Consider the following 27655-nt stretch of genomic DNA (forward strand, 5'->3'; position numbering starts at 1 on the left):
ATTTCTCTAGTAGCGAACCCTCCTTGAATAATTCCATTTAAAACTTGAGGCACCGAGGACTGAGTTTAAACAAATGTAAAAATGAAATCTGCAGAATGTCCGGCCCTTCAGCTGCGGGGCAGCCAAAGGGTGGTCGCATCTTTGTCGAGAGTTTTGGAACAGTTGCTGCCTTTCCTAACCCCCTTCTCTATCTCCCAGTAAAACCAATTCAAAAGGGGACAGACTCCACTCCAGCAGATTAATGTCCGTTCATTTGCAGGATTAACCCTCTTACGAAGCATAATAAAATACTAGAGGTTCTTTTAAATTTAAATAAACACCCCAAATTCGTGCCTTCTCTCCCTTCCTGTTTGGTCTCTCTCTCCAGACATCAGAAAACAGCGTCTTGGAACCTAGTGAATCTTAGAAGAACTTTTAACTCAGAGTTTTCAGATCATCTGGGGGTGGAGGGGAGAGGGTGGCTGTTGTGGGCATGGGTATTGGGAGAGAGTGGAGAGACCAGCTTAACTTTAAAAATCTATGGCTATACGTTTTGATTTGGAACTCTCGATTAAAAATCTATTTGTTCCTCCCAGGGCTCAGCAGATTTCAGTGTTGGTCATGGAGCCACAAAAATGTTCATTAAAGGAACCTAACCAAGGCTACTGTATGGCCACTTTGTGAACTCAGAACTATGGATGGGGGGAAAAGTATGAAAGTGTGAGTTGATGTCACGCTGGCTGTCAGTGTGTGGTCTATTGTGGAGAATGGTGCTTTTTGACTGAACAGAGGGAGCCCCCCCTCTCCCCCTTCCCCAGCTCTACTGCACCTGCACTGGATGAGGGAGTCTCTGCCATTCAGCCCATCGCAGATTGTTCAAACAGAAGACATCTCTGACAGCACTCAATTCATTACATTTCTTCCTGCTTTTCAAACCAACACACACACACAAAATGAGTATTGCCAGCCAGTGACAGCCAAAAAAATCTTAAAATACTTTATATGCAGCTAATTTGGAAGCTCACACAACTAACCATGAAATATTTTGTATCCTTAACGTGTAAGGCTTCTTGAGAAAAGATTACCTGATTTTTCCTATTGAAAACATACCTCCATATTATACACCGGCATAGTAAATTTGCAAAAAGACACTGCAGCATGGCTCACGGAGAAGTTTTAATGGGAATGAAAGTAGAAATTTGCAAAAGAGAAAAGCCTCTGATTTATCTTACAGAACGGTGGCTGGAAATGCATTCATAATTTATGCTGGTGAACCAACTTGCTAATAGAGGTGAGGTACCCAAGAGCCAGGGGTGGGCAGTGAGCAAAGTGAGAGAGGGTAGTAAGGGAGGCATCCAGGCTGAAGTGTGAGTTAAACATTTAAATCAATTTTCTAACAATGAAGTCTTCCTCCCATATGCTCAGGTTTATTTTGCCATCTTAGACTCCAAGATGTTTTTGCACCATTTTACAAAGCTGATGAGAGAGTGTTTAGAAAGCTGATGAGAGAGTGTTAGTCTAGTTTAACAGAAGTTGGAGTAAACAAACTCTCACAAGGCAAACTTGAGTTTATGAGATTTTCCTTGGAGGTAGGAGTAAGGGGGAAACAAAGAAAGGGAAGAGGACTTTGAGCAGAAGGAAACACAACTTTTCCAGTTAGTATTTCAGACTGATTAAACTGTAATATTATGCAATAACCCATAATTGAGTTACATGTGATAGTCAAATCAATCTGGGTGTAAGTTGATACTAAACTGGCTGTATGTGAAATATTGGCTAATTCTCAGCAAATCATTAGTCTAGCCAGTATAAGGCCCTGAAATCCTTCCTGTTGCAAGGGCATTCAATGAATTACATTGGGTCGTAAATAAAACTTGAGAAATGCAGAGGTGCTTTCACCTAACACATAATTTTATCCATTACATATGGAGTGCACAGACGAAATGTCATTCTTATCTACAGTTTAAATCACTGTTCCAAGAAGTTCTCTCAGCAATACTTTTTTGATTCTAAAAAAAGATTATTACAAGCTACACAAAATATTAGGAATGGAGAAGGAAAGAGAAAATCGAAATAGCATAGCAATGGCAAGCCAGAAGCAACTGTCCTAATCACCTCTCCATATTGGAACCGGGAGTCCAGTTCTCCAGCCACCAGTGAAACTTATGCAGCGCCAAATAAAATAAGGGTGTGGTGTACGTTGTAAAGGTGTTTAGTGTAATTTTTTGATCCATCTCAAAACACACGTAAATCAAAATCAACTCATTCAGACTTCACAACAAACTCTAATTATCAAATCAAAAAACTATAAATTGTTCTTTACATATATGTAGATGGATAAATATATAAATATATAGAGAGTGCCAGGGTGATGGAGATGGTTGTCCTGTGCCTGACTGTATGTGTAGTGAAGACTCTTGCTATTGCTGTGTTTGGTTGTGTAGAGGGGGAGAGCCTCTGAGACTTCAAAAGCTGGAGCTGGGTGCTGGGGAAGGGGGCCCAGCTTCCCTGGCCTCGCCCTGCAAGTGTTCGGATGGTCCTTTCTGGGACGCTCAAACGAATCATCTCATCCCGGAGGCCCTGCAGACCCTGACGTCACGAGGTGGGGGTGGGGGCGCAGTCCTGTTACTGGTCTGGCCGCCAGCGATAAGAACCCTCGGGAAGAATTTGCTGCTCCTTTTAATACAGTAATTATTTTTTCTGCCTTTTATGGGTGGGGGCGGCTCCTGCCAGGAATGTCTGTATCCCTCCCTTCAGAAAGATGCCCAGGGGTGACAAGTTTGCAGGATAACTTCCTAGGCGAACCCTAAAGCCAGGAAGGGCCCTGGAAAAGGGAGCAGGGTGGTCCGAACAAGGCTAATTTCATGGCCAAAGACCAGCAAGCAGAGGAAGAACCCAAATGTCTGTAATGAACTCTGGGGTCTAAATGAGACTCTTTTGCCTTCCCTATCACCATTGGGCAGTAAGAAAAGTAATAGCTATTAATCCTGTTTAGCGTCAGTGACTTTGTACTCATCTTCTGCGGGGTAACTATATATTATCCCTATTTTATAAACGGGAAAGAGAGATCTGCATCCTCCCATCTCCACCTAGTCTGATCCTAGAGGGGGAGCAATATTCCCGGGAGCCCACATAGCTGCTGCAGCATCCCACAGCCATGTCTATCCGCAACCTCTGGCACTGGGAAGGACTAAGATCAAGATAACTCATGCTGAGCCTCGGCGCCAAACAGGGACAAACAACCCCTTAAAAATAAGGGTCTGGGTTAAGAAGCAAAAGGAAGGCAGAACTTGAGTCAGTGGGCCTCTGATTTGGGAAGTCTAGAGTCTAGAGCCGTCTTTGGAGTCACGATGTCAACGTGGAGAGGGCTGGGGTACAGGAGCTAGAGCACTCTGGAGGGGCGAGAGCTCTCAACACCTCGGGAGACTGCAAACTTGCCCGACGCGGGCACGGCCCAGGGCCTAGAGAGGAAATCGGGCAGTTTGGGCAGGGTCCGCGCGGAGAGAACTCGAGCCCCACGCAGCACCATCTCAGGGAGCCCGATGAGGGCCGTGGCCACGGCCGCGGTGACGTCAGGGCCCCGGCCCGGCGCTTGGCCGCCTCAGCTTCCATCTGCCGGCGCATCCGCTCCCAGCGCTGGGCGCGGCGCGCTCCCTGGGGCAGAAGGTGGGAGGCCCGCGCGCTCATAGCCCTGAGTCGCGCCCCGCACGGAAGCACGAGGAGGGAGGCAGAAGATAGTTCAAAGCGCTGAAATCTTTACTAATACTGCACATTTCATCTGTACATAAAGGCAGACGAGGGTAATGAAACGAATGACTCCTGGGAGCTTTTACATCACCTGGCACTTCTTTGCAAAGTAGAGGAAGCCTCTCAAGTCCAAAATCCCAAAAGTAACAAATATCTTTGCATCCTGAAAAGAGAGGACTTCCTATTTGCTTTTAACAGAAACTGAATGCACCGCTCGTGGAATAAGAAATACTACCGTTACACCAAAATATAAAATAAAATTTCTTGGACCCGCATACAGAAAGAGAGCTCTCCGCCATGGGAAATCTTGGCCTTGTCTTAGGAGTCCACTCTCCCACAGAGAAGTCTCTTAGTTAAAATAAGAAAGTCAAATCTATAATTTCCAAAAGGCCACATAAGCAAAACATAAAAAATTGAAAACAAAAATTGTAAAACTGGACAGCATCGTCAGAAGGGAGTGATGTTACAACGTCTCTCTGGGTGATATCAGAGGTCATATTTCCAGGAAAGTTTTTAAATAGAAAATAACTATGAAAGACACTAAACCAGTTCTCTGGTTTGGGCAATTTCCTTATCTCTGGAAAGCTCTTTCCACATTTGCTTACTCTAGAACTCTGGAAGCCGTGTCCCTTTGGACTTTAATCCATATTTTCATAGTAAAGGTCAAAAGTTTCTCCCTCTTCTCCTGTCTTAAAGGGATTTACCTCATCGAGGAGGTCCCTAAGGAAATGCATCCAGCCATCTTCCAAATTCGGTCAAAAAAAAAAAAAAAAAGCAACGAAAATCAATCAATCAACCCTACCCCCAATCTCACTTGTAGTTGTCCTGAAAACAGCCTTTGCTCTGAGAGCAAGGAAAGGCAGTATAAAAAACAGTGAGATGCAAATTATTTTAAGGCAATATTGGGGGGGGGGGTGGAAAGGAAGTTCAAGAAACTGTTAACTCAGGCCTCTGCTAAAGCTCATGCAAAGGGAATTCATTCCACAAAGCAAAATATAAGAAAGAACCTGTTTTGCAAAATCCTCCAAAATCAAGCAATAAAAGCAGGGGGGAAGGATATTTTAGAATCTTTTAATTACAACAAATAAATTAATGAACAATGCCAGATATCAGGCAATCAAACCACAATCAAACTTCAATCTCAGGGCAGTTAGCTATAAACTGTCAGCAGTTGGAAAGTAAACCTTGTGCACACAAAGGCACTGTTTAATTTTCTTCTTGTAAGGGTTCTAAATGAAGACCCCATCACTATGCAGTTAAACGGTATTTCTTGTCCTCCTGAGGTGCTGATCAGTTCTTTATAATGTGAGAAAAGTGGCAGCTCAAAACCCGTCAATGGAGCGCCCACAACAAAAGTTCTGAAAAGCTGAATGAATTGGGTTTGTAATTACTGCATCCCGTTCCCGTTCCCCCACCCCTTGCAGCTTATCTCTTATTCATTCACCTTATATTATTGTCAAAGAATCTTACTCTCAAAATCATTCTCTTCCCTTTTTACCTGGGGTGTCAGAGGAACTTATGACAGGGCAGAAATGGAACATTCACCCCCTACTACACCTGAAAATGTTCATACCCAATAGGTAGAGAGGGGAGGAAGGATTATCTTGTACCCCAGTTTACTGTGAGACTACTAGAACTCAGTACTCAATCTACAGAGTCTTCCATTTTAAAACCTGAATTTTCCTGGCAAATGGGAATCTGTATCCTTTCTAAATTCAGAGCCTGCTTGAGTTTCTGAAATTCTGTGACATCTCCACTTAGAAAAGGCAAAGGTTATAAATAAATCTCCTCCCCTCTGTCTCCAAATTGCAAGGCCCTGAAAGACTATGCCAGACATGATACAGAAATTAAGACAACTTATTATGTTCTTATTTTCTTCCTTTGAAACCCAAAACCAGTAAATAAAATAGAAAAAGAGACTATAACCCCTCTCCCCCTTAATACACATACACATACCCCCAGTCCAGGAAAAGGTTTTATGAAAAAGTCAGCTTTAGAATGCCAGGGCTCTGTGTGTATTTCAATTCAAGGCACTGCTGATGGAGAAGATTCTCCTGAGATTTCCTACTGTAAGAATGTGTCGGTTCTAGAAATAAGTACAGCTATTACAACCAAATCTACTAGCAGACTAAATAATTAATTGAAGCGTTGCTCTTTGACCCTTGAAAAGTCCAGTAGGGACACGTTTATAGTAATAATACCTCCGAATGAGCCCTTGTCAAATATTCATTTAGTGGTTAATGTGAGCCATTTTCCCCTGGGACCATCTGTAATACCGGCTTCCCAGCATTGGCAAGAAACCTTGCTAATCTACTACAGCTCAGCAAAATATTTTAACACTCTTTATTTAAAGTATGGGAGGGGATGCAGGGAGAGAAAAAAATTGCAGAGGGAACAAACTATAATCTCATCCTTCTGCCCATTTCTATTCTGTGTATAAGGTTAGCAAAACATTAAATTCACCCCTTTCACTGCAAATTAAATAGTTTTAGTGAGCAGGATAAATATTCCAAGGAAGGAACTGAACACTCAACAACTTTAGTACTGGGAGATAATCATCTCTAGGCAAGCTTATGGGTTTACCCCTTTCTTGGAAATCATGTTATAATTAAAATATCGTATGTTCAATATTGATCTAGCCATGAAACTACACATCTTGGGGAACCATTTAACCCAATCCAATGAGTGATGAAATATGGATCATTTTCCTCAAATGCAATTTATCAAAAGCATTTGTATTTGCAAACAAAATGTTTTTCCATTCATTGGTTAGGACATATGGAGGGTTAGGAGGGAGAACGCGAGTACTCTCCTTTCATGCAGACAGTAACAGTCATTCAAAACTAGTTCAACTTCCCACAATATCACTCTCTTCCCTCTTGCAAAATAGTTGAATCTGAGCATTTTGCCAGTAAGTTTTTTTCTTTTTTAGTCTGATCCTGTGGGGCTTTTTAAACAGGAGGTTAGTGCAGTGCAATTACTCCAAACCCCAATACATATTTCTAATATATCTGTTTTTTTTTTTCCAAATATATACACTCTATATAGTTGATTGGCTCAAATTCCGGGAATATTCTACCCACCCCCCAGCAAGATCATTTGGATCTTTATTCAAAGTTTCTTTTATTCGTATGTGTGAGCAAGAACTGGCGAATGTGCTCATTACCACGTGAATAATCTGTATATGCATTACAATGGCTGGCCAGGCCAGGGGAAATTCTTTCAGAGTCTCTGCATTAATTAGGGGGGGAAATGCCTCACTTAGAATTGGGAACTGGCATAATAATTGTCTTTCCCAGTACAATATTACCCTAAAAATGAGGATGAAAAAAGGGAATAAAATAAAAAACCAACACACAAAGCAATCCATATGAAATAAAAAGAGAATATGAGGATATCCCCAGCTGAGCCCAGAACTAATATAACAACACCACGAGAGAGAAATACTTTTTGGGAAAACGAGAAGATGCAAACCAACGGGATGAACTAATTTAGTGGCTGCAGCCGATACTTTACTCAAGGGGTGAAAGGCGCAGCTGGATTCCAACTTCTCCAAAGTTGTGGCAAGTTCACACAACAAGCCCTTGAAATTGTAGGAAGGAAACCCACGCTCCAAAAGTAGGACTCTAGGTTCCTGGTCCCCTTCGGTAGGGGAAGATGAACGACGTAAGTAGTGAATAAAAGAAAAGTCCCCGAGTCGGTCTTACAGATTCTCTGCCTGCGCCGAAGCGCGCGGGTTCGCTGCGAAGCAGAAACATCGCTAATTCAAAGACCGTGGCGATTCCCTAACTTTTCCGCTCTCACAGAGGATAACTACAGTCTTTCTTTACCTTTCCTAGGGCAAAAGAAAACAACAAATCCAATCTTGTTTCTCCACCCCCTTTCCCCTCCCCCTACTTCTCTACTACTCTAGTAAAACATGGTTAACAGATCAAAAGCACAATCATCTCTAAATGTGATTAGACCGGACAAAGTAAAATATCTACCTCAGAGTTGATTGTTTTCTTCTTTAATATGGCTGTTGCCTGGCTTCTCTTTTGCTTGTTATCAGCTGCAGAGATTATCCGATTTGGGGCTACAGGCTTGGACCCGCGCTGTCAATTTAATAAATGGAATTTGTGGAGGGAGAGAGAGGAAAAAAGAAAATAAATAATAATAATAATAATAATAATAAATAGCTGTGATAAGTAGGGGAGTTTTTGCAAGCCGCGCTCTGCTTTCCCTCGCCCCTAAACAGGAAAATGTAGAGAAAAAAGTTTATGAAGTGATGGAACAAAGAAGCAAACCACTTGTTTCTTCTCAGACAATAGCAGCGCCAGAGTAATCTAAACACCCACCCAGCAGATGAGCACTTTGCTTGTCTAGTTTGCAATTATTCCTATACAAGAAGCATCATTTCCCCCTATAACCACGTTTCCAAAGGGCCATTGTGCTGTGAAGAAAACGAAAACAAAACCAGCCAACCTGGTTCTGATTTGGCTCAATACCCCATCTGCTAAGCTACATGAAATTTTTCAGAATTGACTCCTTTCTGGCAACAAGTGGCATAAATCAGTTTAAGTCCCCATCATGCTTATTCATGCTGCTTAGAAAAGGAGGGGGTAGGTTTACAATATATGTCCCTAGTTTCTGTTTTGGAAATGACATAAGCATTTCCATTTTTTCGAGAGCACTTATTCAATTAATCATCCAGCCATTTATTTGTTGCTGTTAACATTAGCACATGCTACTGGACTAGAATACCAAGGTTTTAGGTACTCTGCCGTTCTTGGCTGAGCACAGTATATTCCCCGAGGAGCTGGGTTATAATCACAATGTTATCCAAATAAATGAAAGACTCAAGCATAATTTCAGTGTCCATATTTCAAAAATTTATTTATCTCAAACTGTGCATAATGGAGTAAAAACTTAAGTTGAAAATGTACCTGTTATAAGGATGGTATTAGTTCAAATATATACATGGATTCTCGGCAGACTGATTCAATAATACAGAGCCGAATCTTTAAAATACAACTACGGAAACTAAAAGTGGGAAAACCTTAAAATATCACAATAAATTTACAGAAATATTACAAACCATAAGAAAATATTTCAAACACAGTAATTTCATGTTGGTTTTTTATCTGAACAAAATGGAAAGTTGGGAAACAAAAAAAGCTATTATAAATTACCAACGATGTCAACCTGCATGGCCATTTTTGCTTTTAACAGTTAAGTTAAAAAAATTTAGTACAATCTAAAACTTTTGCCCCTTTAGAGACCACGGAGATGGTTTTGCCAGTACTTATTCTAATTTTTTCCTTTTGTACAATTTTTAAACAATTAAAATGCCCAATCTGATTAATTTTCTTCTTTGCACGTTTGCAACTGTCCTAAATTTCAGCTGCAGAATCAAAATTCAGCAAGAAGCCTCTCCTTGAAAAATATTGGCAAATTCTCAGCTTATAAACAATGGACATTTTGATTGCCATGTTTATCTCGATAAATACTGTACAAAAGTTGCTTGCAAATATTAAAACATTTTTTTTCGTCGCTTGGAGACTAGCTCTAAATATTATTGGTAAAGACTTTTGCAAACTTTCTGCAAAGCTCCTACCGTATCACTAGAACTTTTAAAAAGTTTTGCGTAGTTTTCTTTCCTCCAGATCTATACAAGGTCCATTCCCTCGCCCTCCCCACCTGCCCACCCCAGGTTTTCTCTGTACAAAAATAGTCCCCCCAAAAGAAGTCCAGGATCTCTCATAAAAGTTTTCTTGCCGGCATCGCGGTTTTTGCGTGAGTGGAGATGGGATTGGCGTTTTCTTTTGCAGCTGTCATTTGCTGTGGATGATTTTTTTTTTTTTTTGAGCGTACCGGGTTTTTCTCCATGCTGTTGCTTGCTGTCCTCCATTTCCCTCTTTTTCTTTGAAAATGTCTCCCCCGCCCCTTCCAGTTCACCGTCCGGCCCTCACATGTGCGAGAGGGGCAGTGTGCCGTTAATGGCCGTGCCGGGCACCGGGCCGCTCTGGTAGTGCTGGGACATGTGAAGTCTGCTGGGGGCGGCTGGCTCCGGCACCTCGGCGCCGGGGAGGTACATGCTGATCATGTCCCGGAGGTCCCCGGCTTGGCAGGGCGCCCTGGAGTGGGAAGAAGAGGTAACCACAGGGGGGCTGGAGCTGGCCTCGGACTTCACCACCGAGCCCATGGAGCCAAGCGCCATGCCAGGGGTGCCCTGCTGAGAATAGGACATGCTGTAGGTGGGCGAGCCGTTCATGTAGGTCTGCGAGCTGGTCATAGAGTTGTACTGCAGGGCGCTCACGTCGTAGCGGTGCATGGGCTGCATCTGAGCGGCGCCGTGCGCGTTGAGGCCCGGGTGCTGCGGGTAGCCCAGCTGGTCCTGCATCATGCTGTAGCTGCCGTTGCTCCAGCCGTTCATGTGCGCGTAGCTGTCCATGCGCTGGTTCACGCCCGCGCCGAGGCCGGCGCCCACCCCGACCCCGCTCGCCATGCTGTTGCCGCCCGGGGCGAGCAGCCCTCCCGGCAGTGTGTACTTATCCTTCTTCATGAGCGTCTTGGTTTTCCGCCGGGGCCGGTATTTATAATCCGGGTGCTCCTTCATGTGCAGCGCTCGCAGCCGCTTGGCCTCGTCGATGAACGGCCGCTTCTCTGTCTCGGACAAAAGTTTCCACTCGGCGCCCAAGCGCTTGCTGATTTCCGAGTTGTGCATCTTAGGATTCTCTTGGGCCATCTTGCGCCGCTGCCCGCGGGACCACACCATGAAGGCGTTCATGGGCCGCTTGACTCGGTCCGGGCTGTTCTTCTGGTTGCCGCCCGCCGCCGCCGCGGTGGAGTTGCCGCCGCCGCCGCCGCCGCCCCCCGAAGTTTGCTGCGGGCCCGGCGGCTTCAGCTCCGTCTCCATCATGTTGTACATGCGGGCGCTGTGCGCGGGCCCGGCCCGCCGGCGGCCGCCGACCCTCGGCCCGGCCGGGACTTTGGGGGGCCCGCGGGCGGGGGGGAGAGGAGGAGGGGAGGCGGGCGGGGGTGCCGGGAGCGCAGGGCTCCGCGAGGAAAATCAGGCGAAGAATAATTTGGGGGAAGAAAAGAAAGAGAGAGGCAAACTGGAATCAGGATCAAAAAGCGCTTCCCTCCTCTTCTGGCCGATCCAGCCGCCGCCGATGATTGTTATTATTATTTTTTGGAAAGGCTTAAGCCTGGGGCTCAAACTTCTCTCCCTTTCTTTCTCTCTCTTCTTCTTTCTCTCAGTCCTAGTCTTAAAGAGGCAGCAAACTACTTTCCCCCTTTTGCAAACACTCTCTTCTCTGCCTTGACAACTCCTGATACTTTTTTGAACAAGTTAATAGACAACCATCCATGTGACGGGGGCTGTCAGGGAATAAATGGGTTTCCAGCGACCAATCAGCGCGCGGCGGCTCCTCCACTCGAGCCCAGCCTTGCCGGCGGGTTTTGCATGAAAGGGGGCGGGGCCTACCGCGCCGCCGGCCGCGCGGGGGAGGCGGGGGGAAGGCGCGGGGGGGAGGGAGGGGGAGGCGGCTCCCACAGCCTGCCTGCCAGCCACTGAGAAACCTTTGTATCCCCTCTCGCAGCAACAGGTCACACCACACGCCTTTTCGGAGGAAGTGGGTAAACAGCCCTAAGACTACGATATTTTCTTCTTCAAACTTAATCTTGAATTTACTCTTTTGGTGCGGGCTGCTGAAATGAGGAGGAGGGCGCGAGAAGCTGAGGTGGGGGTGTGGGGCAAGGCAGAGAAGGTGGCTCAGTGAGACTGTCCCACTAACGTTTCGGGAAATCAGCCGTGCTGGAGGTGGTGTGTCATTGTTCTCCCGCTCCTCCGCACACTTCCCCAACTCCAGCCGCTCCAGCGCTTCTCCCTAAGCTGGCTTCTCCGCTCGCCCTGCTCGCTCCACGGGCACCGACACTCGCTCGCCCCCTTCTCACACTGTCCCGACAAGAAGTTCTGTCCTCAAAATCTTGCTTCCACGTAATGTGCTCTCTCTCTCTCTCTCTTTTTTTTTTTTAAATAAAGCCTGCTCCGACTGTGCGGCTGCCTCCAGAGCTGAGGTCAGACCAGGCCTGTGTGAGCAGCCGAATCCACCCTCTTCCCGGCCCAGCTCAGCCCGCGGGGCAGGAAACCACAGGCTGGTCCTCACCCTAGCCACAGCTCCCACCCATCTTCCTCCACTCAGTCCGTGCAAAAGGGGACGCTCGTCCTCTCTCCCCATTCTCCTGAGCTCCCCGCCCCCACCCCTCCCCTGCCCCAAAGAGGGATCTCAGTGGAGCCGGGTTCCAAAGGGGGGCTGGGGGGAAGAAAAAGATCAACAGAAGGGCTCTGAGAAGTGCAGCCTATGGGGGAGGGTAGTCTCAACTTCCTGGCATCCCCCGGCACTGCTTGGAGGTGGCTTTTGAACCGCACTCACAAACTCCCTCCCACGCAGAGTTCCCAGGACTCCCGCAGAACAAGCCCTGGCATTTCCCCCACTGACTTCTACCGCGGTGGCCGCATCGCCCCGGCAGCCTGGGTCTGGGCTGCCCTCGAAGGGGGTTCTGGGCCTGGGAGGCGGGGGTGGTGCTGTCCAGGCACAGGTGCAGGCCAGGCAAGGCAAGAGGAAGGCGACCTGGTCTGGAGAAGGGAGCGAACCCGGCCAGGCCCGGGCTGGAGGAGGATGGGATTGGGGGCGGGAGTAGGGGCTCAGGAATCCTGCCCTCCCAGGACCCAAGAGGGTAATTTTAGCCGCTCTCCCATTGTCCCGACGTAAAGATTTCAATAGGTAGGCGCTCAATGCGCAGAGCAATGGCAGCACGTCCGTTACAAATAGGTAGTTTTGTTTCTCTTGTTGTCGCTACACGGAGTCAAACAAAGCCCCGTCTAAGTTTCCTTCCACTCTCTTGTTGGGATCTTTGTGGCTAAAATGCACTTGACTACAAAGCGGGGGGGCGGGGGGGCGGCGGGAGGAGATGAAAAAAAAAAACAACAAAAAAAAACCTGATGCCATTTCTTTCTTATAAAGGGCTTAAACCATCAGGGTTACTTATTTTCTTTCTTCTATAACACTCTCTCCGCCTCCCTCCTCCCCTGATCTACCCTTACTCACCCAAAGAAAATGTACTGAATAGTATCTGTCGGCCACGTTCCATTTATTATCTTTACAAAACTGTGCATTGTTTTGTTCCTTACTAACCTTCTTCCCATAACCTACCCCCCACCCCCACCCCCCGCTCCAGCTTCCCGATCCCTGCCTTCCCAGGCTTTTCTGTTCTAGTCAAACTCAAGTCTGCTCACTGGAAACCCAGAAAAGTTGTGGAAAAGTTGCAGACTTTTCTTAGTAAATTATTATTCCAATCAGCCTCTCCTACCCTTGCAGTTTATCTTATTAGCACTTAAGTTATGATTAGTTTTAGTTATCAGGAATCCGGGAAGGATGATGCTAGTTCGAAAACATACACACTAACTCTTCAAAACAAAGAAGAACCTTCTGTTTTAAAGTCTTTAAAGTTTTTCTGTTTATTCGAGGTGTAATATTAAGCTAAACAGAGACCTGGAATTAGGAAAGAGAAAAGGTTGAGAGGATCTGGGTAACAGAAGGCGGCCACCGGCTTTTCAGCGCGTCTGGTTTCAGGGATGTGGCTGGTGCGCCCCCTACTGGTGGACTCGCTTTTCCAAGACTATTGCTTTTACCTTTAAAATAAGATGTTTGGAAATAAAGAAAAAAAAATGAGGGGGATGGGAGTGAGAGCAAACTAATTGCACGTAATCTAAACAAAAGAAAAGTTAACATGTCGTATAAGCTATGGAACCAAATCACAAGAATCGGATTTAATTTGCTTAGCTTAGAAATGTACATATAACCTCGAGATAAGTGGGAGGTTAAACCAGGGGAAAAAATAGGTACAAATTATGAGATTCAACATATGAATGAATTGTGATTGTCCAGACGCCATGCAGGGCAGACCAAGCATTCACTTTATGATTGTGTATGCATTGGTCTGCGCTTAATAGCATTATTGGAAAACTAAAAAAAAAAAAAAAAGGTTATGGATAATTAAGTTTGAAGAAAAAAAATACAAGGGGTTGATGTGGATAATGGTGTATATGTATTAAAATAAATACTAATAATGGATGGTTATAGAAGCAAATGTTATTAATCTCTCTCAAGGGTAGTAGTAAGAGGCACAAATTTTTCCTTGGTATGATATATAAAAGCTTTTATACATTCTCAGATGCATGTGTTTGTGCCTGAACTCTATAATAATGCATTTAAGAGGTTAAAGGGGCTAGCTAGGTCTTTTGTTAATTGCTTTTATCATATAAATAAGCTATGGAAATACTTTACAATTGTGTTATCATTGGTTGCATTTATTTACAGCTTTATTTTAATTAAGCCTGCTGTACTTATCAAGGCAATAAACTAACTGTGGCTGGCGTTTATGCATAATAATGTGCTATGAAAATAAGATTAAAGAAGATGGTGATAGCAGAAACAATGTTCTCATTAGATTTTTTAGAACATACACATTAAAAAAATCAGATCACCGGCCACTCTATTTCAATCCAGCACCATCACTGGGCCCTAAATATAATAATAACTATAACAATCATAATAGATGACAGAAGCAGCCCGGCTTTAGGCTTCTAACAGACGGCTACAGTACTAATAACAATACACCATTGACTACTGAGGAATCAAAATAAGACTTGGAAGAGGGTGCTTCATCCTCTGAGAATTTAAAATGTTGCCACTGGCACAGTTTATGAAAATGTAAAAGTGCTTAATCTAAAGATAGTGTAACATTTCCCTTCCTTGGGTACCAAAAAGCTGCACACTTTCAGAGTAAGCTTAAAAATTAAGAATCCTTAATGCCCAGGATATTTTGATTCAATTTTGTTTTATTATAGGCCCCAACTCCAAATCCTTAACTGATTAAGTGTAACTCAGTTTTCTTTTCAAATCTTTTGCATTCATATTTCCCTCCAGAACTCCCGCATCCCTCCTTCAAGTGTTATATCTGAAGCCAACTAACAATTTTGTGGAGATGGGGGACTGTAGACTTATTTTTTCTCCTTAGTGGCAAATAGAGGTTTAACTTGCAGTAATTAGGTGAGAACTAGCCAGGCATCTTACTATTATGATGCTTGTTAAAAAACGCTTCTTTTCTGCATCTGCATTTGAGTGTGTTCCCCTCCTCTCTTAATCTTCTTATGGAAATGAAGGCAAACGGCAGGGAACCTGCAGAGTCTTGGAGAATGTCCTTGTTAACTGGAATTTCTCAGCATTGCTAATTAGCAGAGTTTGACGACCACCAGTATTGGGGGGAAAGCTCTGTTTAACCACTCACAAACCATTCCGAGGAAGAGCAGACTAATTTTATTTTGTAATTAAAATCTGAAAAGGGCCCTATTTGACAGTTAGGGCTATGAGAGTTTTATCTCCCCGTGAAATAATTACTGCCTTGATAACTCAATTTTCTGAAAAATGTCAACTGTGGGTTCCAAAAGTTTTAATTTCATTACGTAAGGGGAAAAAAGAGAGAAAAATAGAAGAAAATGTACAGAAAGGATTTCTAATTCTGGAACTGGTTAAATATATTAGGAGCTAGATTTGGCCAAATGAAGGGTTTTTTTTTTCTTCTTCTTCTTCTTTTAAATCATGTTTCCTTCGAATCCTAACCTTCTAACCAGCTCCAGGGAAAGTGACCACAGCAGTGATCATACTGGAGTGAAAGAGATCATACCAGCAGTGTGGGAAGTAAGATGCAAATACAACTGAAAAGAGAAGTACGGCAACCCAAAGAAAGTTCCTGACTTTAAAAACCAAAAATAAAGGAAGATTTTCAGTGTTTGGGACAACGTTGGTGCAGTCTGGTAAGATGAGATTTTATTGACATTTAGCTCCCAACGCAAGAAAAAAGAAAACTGAGAATTATAAAGTAAGGAAGCTGGTATAAGTCAATTTTTAAAATGCTTCCTTCCCCCTTCCAAACTGCAAAAAACCTCAGCCACTCCAAACTGGATCATGCCACAAGACTTTCAAAATGATCAACACTTGATTCTCCAAGATTTATCAAACAAAATGAAGGTAAAGGAAGAAACGTTATTAGAGGATTTTTTTTTTTCCTTAAAAAAAGCACCATATATTTCCCCAGAACATTGATAAAGAATAGTCTGGAAAAAGTTAGAATGCTGAAAGGAAGAGCAAAAATTAGAATAGAATTGTCCTGTTACCAAACTTCATTTGCTTTAGGTTGTGAAAGGGTCCCTCACAGGAAGGAAATCCGAGGGGGATACTTCAATTTTAATAAAGCAATTTTCAAAATGATAAAAACTTTCACCTGTATTTCCCCCATTTTCTTCCTATTGGCAAACTTGTCAGGTTTTGGAAGTGTGGAGGATTACTGACAGCAACAGAAACAATAAATGGTTATAGCTGATACAAAGGACTAGCATATACCTCTACCTCTTTTTATTTACTAAGGCATAGATATGCATGTAGATGCATGATAGAGTGACAATTTTAAATTGCTTAATCATATTTTTTCTTCTTGTCTGTCCCTTCAGCACCTTGCATTTAATTTTCAGAAGTGGTATTACACATAACAAATGAATAAGGGGATAACAAATGCTATTTCAGTCCAGACCCAATTTCACCAAATAATTTCACTCAAGAGCTGTAAGGACCCTTGAAACCTAAGGAATGCAGGGCTACTCTGCATTCAGTTCCTTTTTATACTCATTTCTTTCATCTAATTCCCACTGATGAAATAAATACATTTTAAAAAGAACCCAATTGTTATAAAACTAAATATATTTCCCCTTTCAAATTACAGCAACAGAGTTATATATAAGCACTTATGTATGTCTTTAGGGTTGTATATAATAATATATTGCTTATAGTATATATATATATATATATATATATACACACACACACATCCCTGTACATTCCAGCTTAAATATTAAAATATTTAACACAATTTCACAGTTTCATTTCTATTCCTGAATTATCAAGCAATTTTAACGTAGGATTCAGTCTCTGTACTGCAGCTATTGTTCAGGGAAAAATTCAGTGTGGCCATTAAATAATCTAATTATTAAAATAGAAATTCTCTTTTTAAAAAGACAAACTGAAAATTTTAAGGCTGCCATTCTAGGGGAGAATGGATACAGGTATGTGTGTGGCTGAATCCCTTTGCTGTGCACCTGACACTATTGCGACATTGTAAATCAGCTATATTCCAATACAACATAAAAAGTTTAATTAAAAATAGGTAAACAGCTGCCTCCAGTGGTTTTCATTTGCACTGAAAAAAAAAACGAACCTCTGATTTTGATATTAAATTTAGGAGAAGCAAATGAAAAATAAAAATCAGCATATAGATCACCAAGAACCGCAAATGGCCCAGAAAACACATGGGCCTTTTCCCACCTCTAAATCATTGCTTCTGAGTCTAAATATGTATCTCCCTGATTGACCATACTATCTCATGCAATTAATCATACCAAAGGAACAGGGTTTCCTTAGAATCCTAATTTTCCAGTGACTAGGATTGTTGCCCCCATTTTGGGAAAAAGACGATTGTCTCAAATTCTCCAAATGTGATTATTTCAGTTGACTATGACCACAACTTTTATGTGAAAAACAAATCTAAGTCCTCCTTAAAGTTTCTCTAGACCATATTAAATGACTCATAAATGACACCAAAGTGTGGGCTGGGCTCCTCACAGCCTTCACCGGCAGCCCACCAAGCGGAGAGAACATCTTTCCCTTAGCCTGGTCCCTTCCAAGCTATAGCAGTGGGGTTTAATTTCCTTCCGTTTGGAGATCTCATGGTGCACACTGCTCCTGTGTTACCTGCAAAATCCCCTTTCCAGAAGTACAGTCAGGCACAATACAAATTCCCCAAGAGTGACAACTCAACAACCTCACAAGGCAGAGGTGTCTGACACCCCAAAAAGCAAGTTGGGGGAAGAAAGATCTGCTTAATTAAGGTGTGTGTGAGGGACAGGAGTACTAGCAAAGGAAAAGGAATTAAGACTTTCACCTGTTTCCATGAAAATACAATGAAAGCAAACCATTGGAAAAAACAAACAAACACCGTACAATCACCATCAGCTCTAAACAAAACTGTTATCCACTTTTGCTCCAAGATTTGCAGCAACATCTAGCCCTGGGAAGCACTGTAAATGAAAGTGCACACCCATACTGGATGGACTGGCATCTTTAAGGCCTCCCCTCTACATCTGGAGTACCCTCCCCAAAGCTCTTCTCCTCTCAAAAGAAATGTCTGAAGAGTCTGCCTTCCCAGGGGCCCACTTCTCCTCAAGCCCTAGCGCCCCTGCTTCCAGACCTGGCTTAGGCTCAGATGAAGTTGGGCTTCCAAATCCATCCCAACGGAATTCTCAGATCGCTAGCCTGATAATCTTTAAAGGCTCCTTCGGAGCTGGGGCTCTGACTTTTATCTCCCTTTCCACACTTCTTTCCTTTTTGCAGGCTCTCCTTACTCCTTTTGCCTCCCGCCCCACCCCCCTCCTTAATTTGAAGATCATTGACACGATAGGCTGTAATGAGTCCTTCAGAAACTGTTATGATCTACGGTGACAATCTCTGCACCTAATTCACAGATTATTGACAAGCACTGTGGGCTCAGTGGTGTCAAGTTGTACTTGTAGTTTCAACACCCTTCAGCAACCCACATAGCAGCTGGGCCCTGGATTAGGACCCACAGTCTGGCAGCACTTATCTGCTCACTGAGTGGTGGAGAGGTGAGTATCTGTCTATACCTCAGCTCCTGTCCAAGCTGGGCTGTTCTTTCTCCCTTGTTCCCTGTCTGTCTCAGGGTTGGATCAAGTAAACTTAAAGATCTTCAAAGTTTAAAGACAAAATAAAAGAGCAAACAATAATAAATGAAGGTCCATCCTTATAATCTTGGTTTTAATAATCATTTTCTACACTCCCAAATAGCTACCAAACTCCGAGCCTCATATAATGGCTTTCAGAAAGAGGGTTTGTATTCACCAGGAAAGGTGTGAGGGATGGAGGGGAGAGGGGTCTGAGGATTTGGCACCCAGTGGGCCCAAAGCTAGGCCAGCCCATCCTCCTGGATCGCCCTCAGAAACGGACAAGATTGACTACTTACAAAGCAGGGGGCTCAGCCAACAGATGCAGGCTCTGGCCTGGACACTGGGACAAGAGACCAAAAATGCCCGCCCCGCCCCTAAAGGGCACTTTGCTCCTGCGGAGAAAACGCAGCGGGTTGCCAGCGTTGCGGCTTTGCCTGCTACTAAGGAGTCAGTCGCTGCCTTCTCCCCAGGCCCCAAAGATGCGAGGCTGCTTTCCTGCTTGCCAGCGTGGGGCGTGAGATTCCTGCAGGGGCTGAGGCTGCCTGAAACCACAGCAATGACACTGTGCTGGGAGAGCTGGGTGGTATTTCCAGGCCTAGGCCACCCACTTGTTCAGTTCTTTTTCCTAAACTTGGGGCTGTGCTTTCTCCCTGGGTCCTGGGAATTTGGAGGCTCACTGCTTGCTCTCTTGCAGCCAGGTGCAGCTCCTTCCCTAGACTTCTCCCAGTAGGCTGGGACCCCCGCGGGGCAGAAGTGGTGGTGGTGGGGGCCCCGAGCGCACATTTGTGTGTGTGTGTGTGTGTGTGTGAGAGAGAGAGAGAGAGAGAGAGAGAGAGAGAGAGGGAAATCTTGGCCTCTGCTTTTGCAAATTCTACATCACTTCCGAACAGCAAGCATATATCTAGCCCCTTTAGCTGGTCACCTCCAAGATTCTGGTCACCTCCAAGATTCTGCTGGTTTTGGCCTCCCTACTCCTTAGGCAGCCTTGGACCGAGGCTGTCAGAGCACAGTTTGTCACCTTAACGAGGTTGGCATGAAAGTTTGCCCAGACTTAATATTTCTGTAATGGGGACTAGACTTTCAGTGAAGCAAAGTGTGGGGCGGGGGAAAGTGGGGAGGGAAAAGGCTGCTTGCCTGTCATTTCCATAGAATTCCAGGTAAAAACTGAATAAAAGCCTTGAATCTCTTTCTGCCACCGTTTCTGAACTCACGTATTGAGAAACATAAACCAAGATTTGATTCTGGAATCAGGGAGAGAAAATATCTCTCATCTCGCCCAACAGCAATTTCCCTGAAAACACAATCTCAGATCTGCTGACTGTGGGAGGTGAGAACAAAGGTAAGATCAACGTTAAAAACAACTTGTGTAGCCACAGTATTAAATATTTTAAAAAGTAATTCTATTACGAAAATTAAGCTAGTTTCCTTCAATAGGCAAACTTAAAGCAAGCAAGCAAGCGTTAAACTTCTTAAGGTTTTTATCTAAAAGTTAGAATTTTAAGTACAATCCTCAAGAACCATATCACCAAACACCTTGCTGAGATCATGTGTGTTCATTTAGCACACACATCGTTTCAGTTTGATCTAACACCTAAACAAACCCATGTTTCCCCACTGTTTTAAATTCAGAGGATGTGTCATTTTTATAGTTATCTTTCTGAAAGATTTCAAAGTGTACCTTTGCCCTCACTCCCAAACCAAAGAAAAAGTCAAAGCTCTTTCTTATGTAGACAGGTAGTTTTTGAAAGTGTAAAAAAATACTCCTCTTCCCCTAGGATGATTTGGATTCCTAGTCAATGAAAATGCTGAATTCCAAAAGAAAATACTCTTTACCGCCGGCACAGCTTTCCTGGAATCCTACAGGTCGGGGTGGGGGTGGGGGGTGGTGAAGAGAGAGGGAGAGGTATCAGGCACCTGTTTCTTAGAGAATACCTGGAATTTAAGTGCGAGCCGGAAAAGGAAAAGTTTGATCAAGATTGGTCTGGGGGAATGGAAACATTCAAAGAAGAGATTGGCCTTTTAATTACACTCTGAAAATAAATTTTTAAAGGGGCAAGTTATTTCGTTTAGTCAGAGACTCTGTTACTACATGTGACGAACCTCTTAGGGCAACAAGATGCTGTTGACAACGTCAATACAGCACGCAACAGCATCTTCTTTTTTTAAAAAAAAAATGTGTACAGAACGGGAGAGGTAACTTTTGGTTGGTTCTCCACTGCTACAGAGGAAAATCCTCTTTGTCTCTCTTTAAAATCATGCTTTTGTACCTGTTTTACTCTCGCTGAATCTTTAAAGAGAGTTCCAAACCCAGACGGGGGATAGGATGTGGCTGCCGGGATGTGAGGAGGGAGAATAGATTCGTCTTTATTTTTTATTGAATTAAAATTGTGTTATCTCCTTTTAGCTTTTTTTTTGAATTAACCTTATATTATCTTTCAAAGATACAAGACTTGTTTCCTGGTCCCATCTCCTTTTTGGACGGTAATAAAGCATGTTATCTTTAACCCCAGAGCAAGGTTCTAGCGATTTCCAGGACTGGCACTGCGCAGCTCCGACTGTGTCCAACAGGGGGCGCTGGGCTCGAACCTGCGCGGCGGCTCAGCGGCCGCTTCATATCAGAGCCGGGTTCTAGCCCCTGAAGGCGAGAGCCGCTCACGGGGTCGAGTACAGAGCTTTAGTCTTCGGGGATAAAAAGAGATTAAAGGCTAAATTCTTTTTTGGGGTGTGTGTGTGCGCGCTCGCGTGTGTGTGTGTATGTGTGTGTGTGTGTGTGTGTGTGTGTGTGTGTGTGGCGGGGGTTTATCAATTTTAACCAACTACGAAAATGTAGAGCTTTTTATCCTTTGATGTTCTATATAAAGAGACTCCTATCGGTGGGGGAATTACATGGTTTCTGAGCCAACACTGCAGCTACAGTGTGAGGGAAATTATTTAATTAAAAATATATTTTTCCATCTGTTCACATGATCTTTTTAGAAGTACTTAAAAAGCTGACACTGATCCCTTTGGCCTGTTCACCCTGCCCCAAGTTTCAAATACTTTAGCTATTTCGAAGGCCCTTCTATTAATTTGAAGGGGAAAAAAGAGACCCAAATATTTAAATCCCCCAAAACAGTTACTCCTCTGCATCCTTTTTTACCCATTTTCTTTCTTTAAATAGGGACTTTTATGTGATTGACACATTTCACGTTGCCTATTCTGCAAAGCCAGATATAAATGACAAGAAGCGATTCTAAAAATTTTTTTTTGATGTTGGACTACATAACGCCCAAGTGTAAAATGAAATCTAAATAAAATTGTAATCCACCCACCCCCACCCTAACTTAAAAAAAAAAAAACCTTCACCTGTATTTAAATAGCGTGTCTTTAATTACAGCAGTTGGGGATGCATGAGGCTGAAATGAAATTAGCAGTCATTACCAGTCCTTTAACTCTGTGGTGCTTTTGATCAGCACTAAATTAGCTTTCCAGTCCTAACAAAGACTCTACAGCAAGCAGTGGGCTGTAAATAAGACAGCGCGACCTGCCCTCAACACCTTTTCTCTTGTCAATCATAGTTCTATCATTCAGCCCAAGATTAACCTTTATCTACCAAATTTAGAAAAAAAAAAAAAGGAAAAAAAGGAACGAAAGAAAGAAGAAAAAGAAAAAGGAGGCGGGAAGGAAAGCCCCCTTACCACCGCATGTCGAAATAACAGAGGTTCCTAAGAGAGACCCCTTAAAATTGTATTATAATGAACCTGTGTCAGAATCTGCAATTTCCAAATCTTCCCTCCTCACCCCAGCCCGCTGCATTTCTCGACTGTGGTAAGAGAGTCAGAATGTTGTTCAGGTGGGAAAGAAATCTTTTCCCCCCGACTTACTAATTGGCATGGGCCACCCTCCATAAGTCAGTTTGCCATTAGCCTCTCCTTTTCTATTACCCTTAACAAAATTTTGGAAGAGGACAAATGTTTGAGGAGAATATATTGATAATTTTAAGGCACGTACATAAGTTTCCGGGATGAAAACAATTAATTTACACAAATAGTTACAGTTTCTAAGTCTGCGGGGGAGGGGGGGAGCCCACCAACAGTAACGACAAAAACCCAGCTGCTTTTCTGTGTAGAATTGAGAAAGTAAACGTTGGTTTAAATTGCCATTAGAGGGCACCAGAGAGCAAGCCCTATCACCCCTTCGCACAACTTCCCACAGAAGCCCTCCTAGCTTTCAGCTTCGCCATGCTCTGTAATTCCTTCTCTCAGGTAATATTTCCGGCTTATCCTGCCCTCTTGCTTTTCTAGCCTCCTCAGTGTCAATCTCTCATAAAGAACAAGGTGTCGCCATGTCCCTTTTCTTCTCTTTTCACACCCTTCCCCTCAGCCACCACCAAAATAGTAAGATGCCAGATAAAACAGTAGCAGCCCCTTAATGATACATACCTTTTGACTCAAATCACTCTTTCTACTCTGTGTAATCTAGGTATGGATAAGGTTCTTTGTAGAGATGAAATGTTAGAATTTAATATTTTTGAAATGGAAGCCTGAATTTTTCATTTCTGCATTTCTCTCTGGGGGCTCACAGATTTCTTCATTTTCATAGAAAAGGAAACACACACACCAGGCAAGGCAACTGATTATGTTCAATGCTAAAACTGCTCAGAAGAGAATAAAATAATGTAATTTCATTTCTGCATTTGTTAAAGAAATCAAAATTAGTGTTTAATTCCAAAAGTTAACGCTTTCGGACTTAAATCTGTGTGAAATGACTGCCACACAGAGTGTATTTCCAGATCTCTTAAAGGTCAAAAGAAAAAAAAAATAGAATGAGAGGAAGAGTGAGTTGGGGGGGGGTGGGCGGAGAGGAGTGAGCTAGCAGTGAATGTCAAAGTTGGGTTGCAAGCTACTTACATGTCCATGCCAGATCAGGGTGTTGTCTTGTAGCAGTTTGATTGGCAGGTAAAAAAGCAAAAGAACGTGAGGGTTCCCTGAGCCTCTTGTCAGCCCAAGCTTGATCACTTCTCACCGGACAGAACGAGTTGAAGGAGCTTGCAATTCTCCTCTCGTCCTCCATCCAAGGCACCATGAATCCATTTCGGCTTTTCTTCCCCCCAGTCTTTCCATCAGCCTCCTGCCTTCACCCGCTTTGCCTTACACCAGCCTCCAAGACCTAGCCTAGCTTTGCCACTGCAATCCCCTGCAACAAGAAAAATCGTTTATGGCTTAAAACCCCAAATGGCTGATTTTTTAAAAGAGAGAGAGAGAGAGGGAGAGGGAGAGAGAGTGGAGAGAGAGGGTGAGGGGGAGAGAGAGGGGGAGCGAGAAGAATGCACCCAGAGAACAACAAAAAAGTCAGTTATCCTAACACTGCTCTATCCCCCCACCGTACAGAAGAAGAATAAAAAAAAAAGCTTTATGTTTTTTCAGTGGGTATTCAAAGATAATTTGATGCCATTGTTTCTGCTACAGATGGTTCTTTTAAATACAATAACACGGCTCTTTGTGCAGGCTACCCACAATAAAAATCGAAAGCGTTCCCCTGAATAACCATTTTGTTCTCTCTTGTATGGGGCCAACAAAAGATGCCGTGAGGTAATGGGTTCTGTTTATTGAAGCCATAGAATAGGGGTTTGATAAAGATTTTTTTAAAGCAGAAGACCTTGCAAGGTCGGGCTGATCTCTTCATATTTTTTATTAAAATATTTGTCCAATAGATTATTCCTTGGTGCAGCTGCAGGTTTCCTCCTCGATTCTTAATCAGCCCAAACATCTGTCTCTTTGAGGAAGCTTTAAAAAAAATCTGCAATTGTATCAATGGTGCAGTAACCTTATCAAATTTTGAGTTTTTAGGCTCAGTGCAGGCAAAGGCAATGGAGTTTCAATTCTCTTTCGTTCTGATGGGGTGAGGTGGAGGGTTGGGGGAAGAGGAAACACACCAGCCCCAGACAGAGTAACTGCGGGGGGTGGGGGGGGAACAGGCTTTCCTCCCTGCGAACCCCCACCCTCTGTTGGCCATGCATAACTGCACAAGCCAGTCACACAGATCACTGAGGACTTGAGATGTGTCTGCTGATCTCTGCAAGCTCCACCCGTGCATGCATGTTGGACAGGGGTTAGGCATGTTTTCCTACTATGCTTCCCTTCTTCTCTAGGTAGATCTCCAATCACAGAAAACCTAGGATGGGATCGCAGGGGGAGGACTAGAACAAATTAGAGGGTAGTCTTTAGCACCCAAAGGGTCCTACTCTAGGCTCTCTTTCATTTACTATTAGTTAGCTTTGACTCATGGATTGATATCCTGCAAGGGGACTGTTGGCTACAGCCCTCCTGCTACAGTGCCCCATGCCCTCAGGGTTCTTATAACCACCCTGCTTCCACAGAGAACATCTGCTTCCCCTCACAGGGGGAGCCCTGACACCTAGACTCTGCTGAGGTCTGTATCAACTTTGAGCCCTGAACCCTAAGGCAATGAGGGTGCTGCAGAAGTGTAGAAGATGGCTAGATTCCTCTACCTTTCTATAGGAATTAATACCAGGGCTCTCTGGGCCTCCAGTAGTCCAAAGTGACAGTAGCCACTTTCATGACTTCTGTTCTGTGTATTGTCACTTGTGGCAAGACAATAGTCTGGGGAAATGGCTTTAGTTTTAAAAACAAGTTTTCATTGGGTTCTCTTGCCCCCTGCTTCATTCAGTCCTCCCTTTCTTCCTACAAACCATTCAAAATAAAAGATGAATACTCAAATGAATCTCTCTTGATAGAACTGATCTTAGCTTCTACTTTCCCTTTTGGAAACTGTAATGTTATTTGTTTACAAATGGTCTGAAATAATCTAATAAGGAATTCTTGGGGACTATTACTTAGACACTAATTAAAGCCTTTCCTGCAAAACTTGAAAAACACAAACAATAAAACAGAAAATTTAACAGTATTCCACATGGCTGTTTCTCAAAAATTCATTTTATGTCTCAGGATGAACACCTTACTATCAGTTTGAAAGGAATGAAAGTCAAGGCAATACTAAAAAAGTTATGGTATATCTCTGCATGCTCTGGATCAAGAAAAATATGCCTGTATAAGTGCATTTTGGTGAAGCAAGCAAGTGGAGAGTGTAAATCAAGAGCAACCTTTAAGAGAATAGGCTGAGGAGTGTTACTTTCCTCACCAAGGGAAAGGTGTGTGTAGGGGGCATTATGCAAAACTGAAAGTCAGTAGTAGAAACACCTCCTCTAACTAAGGTGGAGTGGGAGAGGGCAAATGTAAAATGTTTATTCCAGGGTTTCATAACTTTGCACTACAAAAGTAATCCACTGAAATAAGGAAATGGTCTCTTCCTGCCTCCCTTGTCATATTTTTTTGAATGTCAAAATTTATAAAGGAGGTCCCAACCTGCTGAAAGCTATTTTCCTTTTCATAATGAACTGAAAGATGAATCTGAACTGCTTGTCCTTTTTCCACCAAGGGAGGGGTTTGGGACTGAATGTGTCTGTAAGCTAGGAAGGCATCAGTGAGTACCCTGAGGTGTCTAAAGGTGAGTAAACCTTACACATTTTATCAACTGAATCTATTCAATCCCAGTCAAAAGGAAGTTTAAAGTCTCTCAGGTGGCCTCACTCTCTCCCTGGTTAAGGACAGGAGGACAGTTTTGTAGGTAAGCCTCCAAAATTTGTCTAAAAAGCTGTAATGCAATCCATTCTATCTGACATGCGGGAAGACTTCAGACTGACTAAAATGTGGAGCGGGTGACGATGAAGGGAAAGTGACTGACTGCCTTAGTAGGTGAGGGAATCAAGAACCAGTTGCCTTCAATTGGAAAACTGCTCAAAAAAAACAAAAAGCAAAATAACCTTTCTGTATCCACAAACGAATTTGACTGGTCAGCTCCCCTCGTTGGAGCAAGCACACACCACAAAAACGACTCTAAGTTACAGGACCGGCTTTCTGACGGGGGTGGGGGTGGGGTGGGGAATACGTGTGCACTATTTAGGGGCGTTTATAGGTGCCTCTGAATTGGAAACTTCACTATTCACAAGTGCTTTGGGGCCAAATGAACTCTCCAACTCTACAAGCAGAAAGCCCTACTGGAGAGATGTGGAGGGGGGATATTCCACCCCCACCACCAGACCAGGCTGCATTCAGTAAGAACGACTCAGATTGAGGGAGGGAGGGAGGGAAGGAAAGAAGAAAAAGAAGGAAGGGAAGGAAGAAAGGAGGAAAGAGAAGAGATTTGAAAAAAGAGAGGATTTAATTGGACTTAGTGGCAGAGGGGATTAGCAAGAGGGGCACTCGGGACCTGGTTTTAAATTGGCGAGTGCTTTTTAGAAGGAAACACTGTACGCATGATCAGGGTCTGGGTGTTCCAGCGAACCGATGACCATACAAATCACGAGTTTCACAGGGATGGCACAGTGTCATGCTTTAGCCATCAGCTATCGTGAAAATTAGCCTCCCTCTCGTAGGCAATCCATCATTCACTAACTGGCCGCTCCACCACTCCACACGGAAAGAAGTCGGACTCGGACGGCCTCCGGCGCGGGCTGGGTCTGGGAACCCTCTGCGGGCGCGGGCGCGCGGGCGGGCGAACGAGTGCCGGCCAAGCCGGGCTCGGATGGGAGCGGCCCGCGCCAGATCGGAGGGCGATTGCCTCCCCAGCCTGCGGAGGGTACGGCCGCGAGTGCCTCCAAATCACTAGGGCACTCTGAACGTGTTGCTCCCGTCAACTCGCCAACATGATTCAGTTATTCACTTAGATAAACCACCACCACCACACCAACCTGCCACTTGATGCGCACTTAAAAGGAGAGGGGAACGCGGCCAGGCAGACCCTCCGCCGGACACGACTCGGGGAGAAACGTGTTTTAAAATCCAAGATCTTGAGCTTCTAACCCGGGAGCGCGCGCGAGTGTGTGAAGAGGCTGGGAACCTCGGTTTTCAGAGAGTCTAGAATAAACTCGCCCCCCTCTCCTCCCGAGGACAGCCGGGACTGTGGGTGAACGAGTCTCATCGGGCCGCGTCGGCCTTCTAAGTTGGCGGGGCCCTGCGGGACCGGTCTGCCTGACCCGACCGCGCTCGCTTTGGAGAGCCGAGGCTCGATCGGCCTGCCGGGCTGCATAACCCC

General features: G+C 44.1%; 1 protein-coding gene and 1 long non-coding RNA gene across 3 annotated transcripts in view; both read right to left on the reverse strand.

Annotated features, from left to right (window-relative positions):
* LOC106502138 overlaps positions 1–23803 on the reverse strand; it is a 44533-nt gene extending 20730 nt beyond the window's left edge. For both annotated transcript variants that reach the window (XR_001295736.2, XR_001295737.2), the window contains exons 1-2: positions 23452–23803; positions 7713–7820 (exon numbers count right to left, since the gene is read on the reverse strand). This is a non-coding gene — a long non-coding RNA (uncharacterized LOC106502138). The remainder of the gene's footprint in view (positions 1–7712; positions 7821–23451) is intronic.
* Positions 9674–10636, reverse strand: SOX2 (SRY-box 2). Its single transcript, NM_001285672.1, is given in 1 exon segment — positions 9674–10636. A coding segment is annotated over 1 exon segment (963 nt).

The sequence above is a fragment of the Capra hircus genome, chromosome 1, assembly GCF_001704415.2.
Source record: "Capra hircus breed San Clemente chromosome 1, ASM170441v1, whole genome shotgun sequence".
Classification (NCBI taxonomy): Eukaryota; Metazoa; Chordata; class Mammalia; order Artiodactyla; family Bovidae; genus Capra; species Capra hircus.